This window comes from Centruroides vittatus, unplaced genomic scaffold, assembly GCF_030686945.1.
Source record: "Centruroides vittatus isolate TY-2023 unplaced genomic scaffold, ASM3068694v2 contig_1168, whole genome shotgun sequence".
NCBI classification, from domain to species: domain Eukaryota; kingdom Metazoa; phylum Arthropoda; class Arachnida; order Scorpiones; family Buthidae; genus Centruroides; species Centruroides vittatus.
Window position 1 is genome coordinate 1,068,928 of NW_027120749.1, and position 12,897 is coordinate 1,081,824.

General features: G+C 28.2%; 1 protein-coding gene across 3 annotated transcripts in view; it reads right to left on the reverse strand.

The window, feature by feature from the left end:
• LOC136981818 (uncharacterized) overlaps nucleotides 1-12,897 on the reverse strand; it is a 42,957-nt gene that overhangs the window by 20,855 nt on the left and 9,205 nt on the right. For 2 of the 3 annotated variants that reach the window (XM_067278190.1, XM_067278208.1), the window contains exon 2: nucleotides 6,615-6,848. In XM_067278190.1, the coding sequence (XP_067134291.1) occupies nucleotides 6,615-6,816 (202 nt within the window). In that variant the 5' untranslated portion in view covers nucleotides 6,817-6,848. Of the gene's footprint in view, nucleotides 1-6,614; nucleotides 6,849-10,115; nucleotides 10,359-12,897 lie in introns of those variants that run through there. The other variant, XM_067278198.1, reaches the window with a different exon arrangement.

Sequence of the window (12,897 nt, forward strand, 5' to 3'; positions counted from 1 at the left end):
TTCATATTCCAACAATAACTTGTTAGGAGAAACCATTTATATAGTTTACAAAGAATTCCCAGCATTTCGCTGTTAGCATTCCCGTATTCAAATTTACATTGTTGTTTTGCATAACGATTGCAAAATGTTCCTTTACTTTCCGTTTTACATTGTTTTTTCCCTAAAGACAATTTTTAATTTATTAGTATTGATCTGACAATTATTAATATTACAGTGTTGGAAGAAAAACAGAAAACAAGAAAACATAATAAAACAAGAAAAAACATTCTTGTTTTATTATGCTTAGTAGTGATGAAGAGGGGAAAAAATGAAATAAAGATACAAACTATGATATGTCAGATAATGTATCATATTTTGTAAAACATTTGTTTAGCTATTACTATATTTTAACAATAATTAAGTTTCCAATAGTCATAAAAATAAAATGTATTTTTAATGGCTTTTGGAACTTAATCCCCTTTCATACTGATTCTTAGTCCCCTTATAATAAGGTTCTGCACTACATAAATTTTACAGAAACCTAATTACTATGTTATATGAGAATTATCTGCAGATATCATCTGATAATTGAACATTTTCATATTATGTCATTCCAAGTGCAAATATCATTGAGATCAAAGTCATATATTGTAAATTGTATATGGAAGATACGATCTACAGTAGTGGCCATGAAAATTGCATCACCTATAATATATATTAATAAGCATTCAACAGATGTGCAAAGTAGGATATTTAAAATATGACAATGATTTGTAACGATAACATATGTAATACAAAGAAACTAAAAAGAATAAACAAAAAAGTTTAATTTATTACATATAATGCTACATTGAACTTAAGTGTTATTTTAACCTCATAGCCTCATCAATCCTAATAACGAGCACTGTCACAAGAACTGACCTTTCAGAGTTATGGAAAAAAAAAATTCACAGCATAAGTAGGCTTGAAAAACATAACATGAATATAATAAGAGTTAACATAGTGTTATCTCTTGTTGAATAGAATCACAATACTTTGTAAGGCAACCCTCAAGCCTTGATAACAATTTTGAAGCATTCTGGCATAGATAGGATGAGCTTCTTCAAGTATTCTATATCAAAATTGTGATACTAGCTCTTCTAATACATTCCTGAAGTTGTTTATTTTCAGGTCTTTGCAATTTTTGTGTCCATAATATGCCAGCACTTCTCAATAGGGTTGCAATAAGAACTGTTATCTGGTCAACTTAGACAACTATTCTGGACAAGTTTCCAAGTTTACTGACTGTGGAGACTTATGCTGATTCCTTTACCTTATATAGATTTCTACACTTTCTTCTAATTTTGGCCTCTTGTAAAAATTGTTTTTTACCTGAACAACAATTTACATGTCTATTTAAGTAATAATAATGTTTACAAACATAGAGAAAGCACACATTATACTTTACTCATCATCTTGGGCAATAAAATATAAACAACATTCTGTTCTCCATTTTGCCTGAAGAGGACCTATATACTGTTGAAAGTACTTGTAAATAAACATATTTTTCTGTAATACCAATAGACAGTGGTGTGATTTAGTTTTTATCATCTTGATGCAATGACATGGCACAAAGATGTAGGTTTGTGTCACAAAATTTTTCCTTGTTTACTATAACACCACAAATACCTTTAAAAATCTAGTAAAACATTTAATTGAACAATGAAAAATATATACACTGACTGTCAGTGTATATATTTCTCATTGTTTGATAAGTTATGTGTTTACAAGATTTGATAAAGTTCTAAATTATTTAAATTACTTAATTAAAAATTATAATTATTAAATTTATTACGAGATGGCGCCTAATGCCTAACTCTAATACCAACTTGTCTTATAAATTATTAATATTATAGCTGTTGCTAGCCCGATAATATTCAGCATTGGTTGGTGTATAGCTTTAAAATATATCAGGTTTAGTGATAATGTTTGTTTATTTGATAAGTTATACAATTTCCATGGTTACTACTGTAGGTATTTAAAAAAGTTATGGAAAAAATAAATTATGTTCAAAATAAAAATATTATTCATTTCCTATTATATACATTAAAAAATTCATAATCATATTATCTGTTTATAAGCTTTCAACACAGAGTCATCAAGCTAGATTTTAATATCAAATATCTTGGATAATAATCAACTAATCATTTTGATTAATGTATTGGATTATTTAAGAACACTGAAAGTTTTCTTTTTGATTACCAAGTATATGAATTAACAATCCCACTGCATGCTGTCTTAGTATAATGGCAACCTTGCAACCAAAAGCACAGTGTGTGTTGTGGTATGCTAAGTTTATATCAGTTATATAGCAGTGAAATGTCAATATCATGGTTACTAGATAAACTGATTGGAGAGCAGAGCAGAATTTTCTGCCTAGAACCACTTTTGCTCACTAGGAGTGCTGTGGTTAAGATTAGATTCAGACTGAAAGTGAATCGAGTATATACAAAGCTTATATAAAATTGCTGATGTAACTTGACTTCTAAATATAAATTATGACCTTTCCAAATATAATTAAATTCAGAAAAGGGAACTCTTTAGTCTTTTTTCAAAATTGCAAGGCTATGCTTCCAAATAAATGACAAAAAGTTGTGTTTAATACAATCTAAAATTGCATAATTACTTTTTTTATTTTTTAAATAAAAAATTATTTTAAAGCATTAAGATTATTTATCTTTCTTTTAAAGTCTTCATTACTTTAAAAATGCACATTTTATTTTTTCCAGAAAATAATTGTTTTTTTAAAATTTGTTTTTAATATTAAAAAAAAGCTGATTAGTGATTTTCTAAATAAAAACTGAGAAACTTTTGCAAAATATATATTTTTTCCAGTAAATTTGATTAAAATATCTTAAATTCTTACAACAGTGATATAAATTAATTGTATTATTAATAAATTGATAAAAATAAAATTTTCATATAAAACAATTTATATTGTAACTCAAAGCTTTTATAAACTGATTTGTAAAATTTTTAAAAACTGTATAGAGTTTTCAAATTTCTTTTAAAGACATTTTAATATTCAATATGACTTAAGTTGAATATATACAATAATAATAACATTCTACACATGTTGAAAATATACAGAGTACTAAGGTATGGTAAAATAACTTGAAGATTTTCTAAATTTTTATACATAATAATGCATTTAATTAAAAACAAAGCATTTTATCATTGAAACATAACCAAATAATTGCATTAAATAATCAGGCTATAATTTTGCTAATTTAATGATTAATACTAAGTAATTTGCTACTAGAGGTAGACATTAAGTACCATGTCATCCCCAGCTAGCAACATGATTAACCATGTAAGGTTACATCTATATTTAAATACATCTGGAAGCGAAGGCTTGCTCAGGGTCCAGGTGGCACAACTGTCAAGCTCACTACACAGCTAGCAGAAATTGTGTTCAAGACCCACTCGGGTCAGTTCTTTTCTTCCAGATGATTCTAAATTATAATTATTAATTTAGTTAAGAAACAGTGTTTAACATCTACCTCTACTAGCAAATTACTTAATATTAATCATTAAATTAGCAGAGTTATAGCCTGACTATTTAAAGCAATTGTTTGATTATGTTTCTATATACATATCAGACTTTGCAATGCTTGATATGCATTATTATCTAATGTTGAAATCTCAGACATTTTTATTGATGAGCCTGTGTTATGTAAAATATAACTATTATCCAAAATTAAAGTAACAAACAAAACCTGTGTAAAATCAACTCCATGAATAGTGAGTCGCTGAAACTTACATCATATGTAAATCAGCAGTGTCATTCTATCACAGATGTGACATATAAATGAGGCATGATAGCACTGCACCTGTGCTACAAAATGAAATGTGTTATATGTATATAGGCTACAGGAAAATTGTTTCTGACAATCAATCATCTACTAGAACTGCTAACAGTGGAAGTGTTACTGATATCATCAAAACTGTCCTCAATAAATTATTCTAATGCTTCAGAGAAGGCATTAGAATGATTCATTACAATGGAGGACTGCTCATTTCTGCATTTTTACCACTTACATTTGCATATTGTTTTAATTTTGAATGCAAATCTAGCTTAACTTGTGACAGTGGAAAATATGTATAAATATAATTCATTTCATCTTTAATTTTTTAAAATTTAGATAAATATTTTGAAATCTTTTTTTGTAAAGATGGTACATAACAATTAACATCAATTCAAACATTACCAATTAGAAAGGTTTAAATAATTGATGCATGATCTATATCTCAGATATTGTAATTATTGCATTTTTGTCTATGTTTAATCACACAGATATTGAAGTTTTATCAGTTTTAGCAGATTATAAATGAATTATATAAATCAAATTTAAACTTATCTTAATTTTAACTTATCAATTAACAGGACTTATTATACTGGATTTATGGATGCAGCAATTAGGTCTTACGATCAGAAATAACATTGTTTATTTACATCATCTGAACACATACACTTTAACATGTTTCAGACCTGTTTGTCCCTCATCAGCAGGCATTTAAACAGGTCTGAAACACAATGTTAAAGTGTATGTGTTCAGCTGATTTAAATAAACATTATTTCTGATCTGTAAGACCTACTGTATTTTACGGACTATAAGATGCACCTGAATTTTGGAGGCAATTTTTCGAAGAAAAAAGTGCGTCTTATAGTCCGTAAAATACGGTAATTGCTGCATCCATAAATCCAGTATAATAAGTCCTGTTAATTGATAAAGTACTAGTAGACAAAGATAAGTTTAAATTAAGTTAAGGACACAAAGGCATATTAATTATATGAATCAAATATTTTCATTAAAAACAAACACTTTATTTTAAACTATAACTAACTAAAGATAACCAAAATTTATTTATACAGTATAACAAAATGATAAAAAGTAATTTTAATATTTATAATACTGTAAATAAGATAAATAAAATTCTGTTATATCAATATGTGCAGATGTGAAATTATATATTTTATGTTCTTTTAACGTAAAGAAATTCCATATTTAAAATTTTATGAAATAATAAAATCTTTAATAAAGTAGCTACTAAGTATAATTCTTATATTTTTTTCTAGAAAATAATTTTTGACAATTCAGATAATTATTTTATTGAAGTCAAATAATTTTTATAAGAATTATAAGAAAAAAAAATCTTGCAGCTAGCTCTAAAAAAGCATAAAAACAAAAGTTAAGTTTGAAAAGAAAATTGCAATCTGACTATTGGACAAGTGGGGGCCATTAGGCTAAGTGCAATACATCTTAAAAATTTCACTGTGCACCTATACTCTCAATAATATAACAATAAATATATAAACATCTCAAAGCCCAATAGTTACATTAAAGTCAAATGATTATGAGATTCAAATATTTATCAATGTTACCAGATATACCATATTTGACATAAGACACAACTTTTGTATGTGAAGTTGCAATTTTCCTTAGGCTAATGAATTCCCCAAATGGTCTTCAGTAGGCTAGAGGTAATGTCTACCTAGCCCAACTTTTGAATAAAAATGTTAATAAAAATATGCTTAATTAAAGAACATTATTTGTTTTTTGCTATAGCTAAGCAGCTTTTACATGTACTCATGTAAAATATTTTAATGGTAAATGACTTTTTTAAACACCACTTTTTATCTGATAAAAAATAGTGTGCATTCTAAATTTAATTTTTTAACCAGAATACAGTTTAAGGGTATACTATAGATTACTCCCTATGGAATTTCGTGTGTTTGGGTATATATCTGAACTCAGGGGACCAAGACGAGTTCAACAATACCCTACTTTTGGACTGGAGACGAAAAATATAAAAGTTATCATACTTTTTTTTTCGGCAATCGCGCGATGATAGGGAGTTGCGTCGCTCTCCGCTAAGTCGGCCTCGCTATCGCGATCGGGAGTCCCGTCGCTTGCCGTTAAAATTGCCTTTAGTAGACGTTTCCCCCTTTTTTTACTTTGTTCAAGAACTACTGTGAATCGATCACTAGTTTAGCACATGGCGGCGTGTGGTGGCGCCCATACGAGAGGTCAGTCGGGCCGCCATGTTCGCTGCCATAAGTAACATTAACCAAAATGGTGATCGCGCGATGATCGGAAGTCGCGTCACTCTCTCCGCTCTCGTATAGTGTGTTTAACGCTCCGGGAGATGACCGTAGTCCGACGTCACGGTTTGCAGACTTTACCGCAAGATGGCAATACTAGCAACTACGGTGCCGTCTGCATGAGAGCATTAAAAAAGTATGGTAACTTAAAAAGTGTGACAACTTTTTTATTTTTCGTCTCTGGTCCAAAAATAGGGTACCGTTGAACTCGTCTCGGTCCCCTGAGTTCAAATATATAATCAAAGTCCTGAAATTCCATAGGGAGTAATCTATAGTACACCCCAGTTTAAAAAACATTGATACCAAGTGCCAAAGACATGAAATGACTTAAATATGTTAAATATTTTATACTGTAATGGAGGTATGTGTTATAAGCCATAAAATATAGTATAATACAGTAATAATAATGATAATTTTTTTTGTTATTTTCTTGGAAATTAATTAACATAATCTACATTAAAGTAATTCAAGTAATTTTGAAAAAACTTACCTAAATCAATTTCATTATTAGCAAATGGATTAGGTCGATCAGGATGGGGTCCCTCCCAACGAGATTCATATAATAATGTAGTATAGATTCCCAACTTTTCTTCCAAATAATGTAAAATCATTTCATAGTATTCTACTGGAATACTAGGAGAAAGATAAGTAGCAGCTCTTAAAAGAATTTTGTTATCAGTTTTACTGGTCATGGTAGAAACTAAATTTCCTTTATTGAATATAACTGAAATTTAAAATAATTTTATTAATATTAAAAATAAAAATATATCTTATTGTAATAAAACACATTGTTTTATACATTACTTAATACATTAACAAAATGCTTACATATTTAAAAATTTTTAACTTATATTTCAATCTCACACAATAAATTTTATGACAACAAAATATTTATATCATTCATAACTGCTTTACTGGAGGTCTCCAGTAAAGAATATAACTGTCACAATATGAATACAATAGAATTAGAGTTTGTACTTTGTAAGTTTTATTCATTTCATGTTTACATCATAAATCGAGAATATTGAATTTTACATATAATATAAAGTAATAATTTTTAAATATAAGTTTAAAAAGTAAATTCTATTATGTGACAATAAAGAAACTTATAAAGCAATATAGATCCAGTTTTGGTACAGAAATAACATCAAATGAAAGAAGAAAAAACATCTGTCAGAGATACTTTTTGATTAGTGTAAAAAAGTAAACAAAATCCTCAATAAGCTAATCTTGATCAAAGAACAAAGACTTCATAGAAACTTAGACCACATTGGAATTATTTAGGAGTTCATAATTCAGAAAAAATTGGTACAAACTTATAATGTAGGAAAAACTCAAATGTCATAATAGAGTTCTAACCAAATGTTATGAAAAAGACATTTTACACAAAGAAATACATTAGTGGAACACTTGAACAAAAGAAAGATTTTGTTCTTGGATAAAATATACTTTTCGGTTCAAAGGAAATGATAAAAAATCTTATACAATAGTTCATATAACCTAGCCAGATACCTTTATAAAAATACTTTGTGGCTATTTCATATTAGAATTAGATAAATGAATCTAACTGATGGTATAATGAATAAAAAGAAATATGCTAAAGTTTTAGAATATTTAGAATGACTAATGAGTTATGTAAAATAGAATCTATAAAAACAGATTTTCAGTAAGATATAAAAGGATACTAAATGTTGAAGATAATCAAATACAATTGTTAAAAAACAACTAGCTTGTTTGGATTGGCTAACAAACTTTACAAATTTATCAGTAATTTGTAAGGATAAAATAAAAAAATTATTACAGTATTAAATAAAACAAATGATAAGCTATAATTTGCATTTAGTTTCATAATAACTTAATTTTGGAATTCTTTAAAAAATTATTGATTACTTGATATAAATTAAAAATAGTGATTAAAACCAAATAAAATGATATTTTTTATAAAATCATAAGCTGATACATTGCTATTAAGCAATGGAGCTTGGAAAAGTTTCTTATGGGAGGGCTGAGGATAAAATTAAAATAGCTAATACTGTACATAGCTTAAAAAGTTGGTAAATATGGTTATCAAAATGTCAACATTTGAAATATTAGAAATTGTACCAGAAGTATATAGAATCACTGTAATATAGTTTGCTGGCTGGGCTGCACTTACTACAACCCAGGCAGCAAACTATCCCACCATCTCTAATCACTTGATCTAAGTACAGTACACTAAAATATCTTGTAATGGTCTAGATAAGGCACAGCTAGCATTTATTTCAAAGGACAATCCTTTATTTTAGCTAAGCTATCCTTGTCCTTTATTGAAATGGGAAAGCATGCAATTTGTCCTTTGATTTCATTTTTCAATGCTAATGTATTGTAATGACAGTGACACATTTCTGTACAGATGTATGCTTATTATAATATATCAATCCATAGCCTCCATAGAAAAATATAGTTTACCATTAAATATTTTAAATTCTAAATTAAACTAAACGTTACAAATATTTATAGTCAATATGAAAACTATAATTTTTAAATCAGAATCTAAAAAAAATCAACAGAATGTTTAATTATTAACTAAAAAAGCAATCAATTTTACTTTTTTGAGGTGGAATGAAAGTTGAAGAGCAATGGCATTAATCATTTTTAAATGTCTTTTAATCCAGTCTTAAAAATCTGACAACTCTAGACATAGTGCTTTCAGCATTAATAAAAATTAATGCTGAGAGCTGTTGTGAATATTTAAATTTAAATGATACATCTGCATGAATTTTTCAAATGTTTTTTTGTATTAAATACTTTTTAATTTTACTTATAAATAACAAAAATAAAAGTTGATTTTGTCTAATTTTAATGAATTATCTAATTTTCTCAAATTTCCATTATGTTTACTTTAACAACAAGAATTTGCATATTACAACAAAAACTTAAGAAGCTGTAATTCAAGAATTAGGAAGTGTTCATAATTATTTTATCTTATGAGTGTCTGTGAAAAGAAAGTTCTTATTCAGAAATAGCTTGAAATTATTATCAAGTAATTATTCAGTAATAGAAAAGAGAAAGTAATTAATGTCAACTGTGTATTTTGAATATAGTATTTATTTCTTTCTGTACCTTATTTTCATAACAATTAAACAATGTGCTCACAGATTTGTTAATGATACTACTCTTGCTTGTGTCTATAATTTAAAAATTCCATAAACTTCCACAAAAGATGTATAATGATAAATCTTTTTATTACAAAATATTTTAATAATTATAATATCAATTCATCTCCTTTTAGAAATAAATCATTTTGTAAATAATTATAATAAATCATCAAAATTTAATAATAAAGCAAAAAATATTTAATCTAGAAGAATGCACCCCAAAAAGTGTCTGAGATCAAACCAAACTTGTTTGAAATAAACTAATTCTAATACTTTGATCACACTGATGGTTAATACTTAATGTCAGTTAATATTTTTAATGTAATTTTACTCAAATATCATCATCATTATTAGAAGTTTTGTTAAGCTACTTATAGTTTAGTAAATTATACTTTATAATAATATAATAAAAATATATATTCTGTTACATTTTTAATAGTAACAATAATATATTCTTCAAATGTAAATCTAGGAATTATAAGTTTACAGTATATAGTAATGGAAAAAACGTTTATATCATGCTCCTAATTTTGTTTTATATATTATGACCGAAACGAATATAGCCTATATTTTTATAAATTTTGTATCCTCTTTGTTGTAAAGTTACCATAGCGACAATCATCGCTATTATACCGCTACTCCAATTATCTTGGAATTTACACGAAATAAACAGGTCGTGTGTATTGTCCTATCAACACAATAGTAGCATTTCGTCCATTATAAAGCTAAAATACGGGTTATTTTTATAGAAGGTATTTTTCCTTATCATCTTGAATGTAATTAATACACACATATCTATCGAAAAAACTGAAAGATCTTACGTGATATCGTAGAAAATAAACTTGTATACTTACGAGGAAAGAACAATTAAAAACCAAGTAACGAGAACAGAAGTTGTCCAGAAAACACCTGTCGGCACATGTTCTTGAAAACTTCCGGAAACGTGATCGACCGGATTTCCGTTTATTAAGAGCTAACCGATTGGTCAAGAACATTTTTCTAGATAATTTTAGAATACAGAATTAACATTCGCGCATACTCTGTGCCAATAACACTAACATCCCGTTACTATGACGTCACACTAACAGTCGTGAGGAAGTAGGTTTACATTTTTCTGTTTCTAATCGACGATTTCCCGTAATTCGTGTTATATTGAGTTTAGAAAAGCGTAAAATATCAGATTAACTGTATATAACTAATCAAATAAAATGAAAATATTTATTTTTCAATTTATCATATATCTGTCTTATTACAGACAATTTGACCCGAACGTCTAGACTGTGTGTAAGATAATAATTGATAGCAAAGATATAGTTTTTGGTTGATATGCAGCACTTTTCCGAATAGATTAATCGATTATAAGGATAAAATATTAACGAAGATATACATCATTCCAGTTTATTAATAAGGAATTGGCTTTTGTTTCCTATTTTATTGGATCTTTGTTTACTATTTTTAAGACTACCTGTAGCCTACTTAGTTTTTTCTTTCAACAAATATCACAGATGGAAATATCGATTTGTATTATTTATTTATAAAAATGTATAATAAAAAAGAAATTTTCACTCAACTAACTACATGAAAATTTAAAATTAAATCATTATAATAGTTCTACCGGCTACATTTAAAATAAAGCTATCTCATTTACTCTTAATATATTTTGTATTTCTCACATACTTCTTTCTATCTGTTCCCCTTCTCCATCCCAGCTCACTACTCCACCCCCAGTGTTACATTTTTTCCCGTCACGCCTCTCTCTGCTCTTCTATCTCAGTAGTTGTACTCCTGACCTCAATCACGTAGATGGGAGTGAAAGACAGCGGAAGTCCACACCCAACGTCCATAAACAAGAACAATATATTTTATAATTGTTCCGTTAGTATTTTTTACTGTATAATACGTCTCATTGTATTTTAATATGTACCAAAGAATAATTAACGAAAGAAAATAATGGAATTAGAAACTTAAAATGAATCGTTGCTTTTCTATTAATAAAGTAAAATAAAAGGCAGAAAGAAAAACAATTTACTAAATTCTCATCTATTGCATATTTTTATTTAAAAAACAAGCATTCGAACGTATTCAGGATCTAAACTGCTTCTTTTTTTTTGTCGCAAATTAAAGCAGAAGTGCTGAAGAGTCTCTCTAAAACAACTGTTAACTGCGGTATGATGAAATACTTCAAAAGATAATTCCTTCAATCGAGGATACAGATTGTTCTTTTTGCAGTAATCGAAAATATTTTCACTTGGTAGAAGCGAACTTTCTTCTAGTTACCTCCGAATTTCTTCTGGAGTATCGTGACTTTTTATTCCAGAACCTGCTGTTGACACCACTAATTTGGAATAAAATCACCATATTGTTTTGTTGCCTTACATCAGCTTGTTTAGTTTGTGTTTCTTTTCTTTAGCTTTCTGTTTGCGTTGAGTTAAATTTTTCTGGTAGAGTAGTTATCTCTAAAACTATTTGATTTTTTATTGTTTCAACATTCTATGCTTCGTGGAACGTTTTGAATCTTGGATCAAGCATTGTGGCAAATGTGTACAATTTTACTTCTTCCAAAAATTGGCACCGTGTTTTGATGAAAAAAAAAAAGAAGCAAATCATTGATGACACTTTGTATGTCACTGCGCAGAAACGTTATTGTTTCTAGCACATTAATGATGCTGTTAACAAGAGGAATGAATTCAGAAATCATTTCTGCGCTTCCACTAGCGACAAATGCTGATCTATAAAACGCGTCAAGAATATTTATCATTCCATTGTAGTGATGGTTAAATCTACATTGAAGGTAAGGTTAGTGGCAGCCAACTTTACCTGTTGTTGAGAAATCCATCTTTATCACTAGTTAAAGATAAAGAGAGTGAGCTAAAAAAGAAATGTGTTCGAATGGACTCCCTTCAAGCACAGAAACAATATTTCGTGCATTATTTCTGAAAATACAATTTTGTCAGAAATACCTCTATCTTTAATAGTTTGCGTGATAAATTCTCGAATATTTTAACCTGAGCGAGAAAGTTCCATATGGCACACACTAAATATTTATGATGATAAATGTAATTTGAATCCAAAAAATCCAGCAACGAGTTGCTTAACTTTCCTGGCAACATTTGGTGGCGCCATTTGTTATTGTATTTTATTTTAAAAACTTTTTATATTTTTAGCTATTATAAAATGGCAAATAGTTTAAATTTGAGGATAGGGATGAGTTTTATAAAAAATTCTAAATGCTAGTAAAGACTACAATCGTCATTAAGTCCGAACCTACTGAAGATACACACGACTCTCTTTATCTCCCTATCCCCTTGCTCTTTAATCACCAAAATTCAATAGTATCTCTTTAATAAACAAATCTACCTGCAAAATTTCAGAAATTTTCGACATAAAGCACAAGAGTTATTAAGCTTCAAAAAGGGTGAACAAAATCGTGCCCCCCTACACACTCATCCATACATATAGGAAAAAACTTTACGTTTTTTGCATTTCTCAACGTTTCAAGGTGTCCTAAGCCCAAAAATGTAAAAAACTGGGGGTCATTTTTTGGCCAATCGCCATACTTTCCCTCTGTTTTATATAACAGCTGGGAAAGTAAAATGAGTCGTCAAGTTTATATAGTTGTCTGGAGTTGAGGATGTC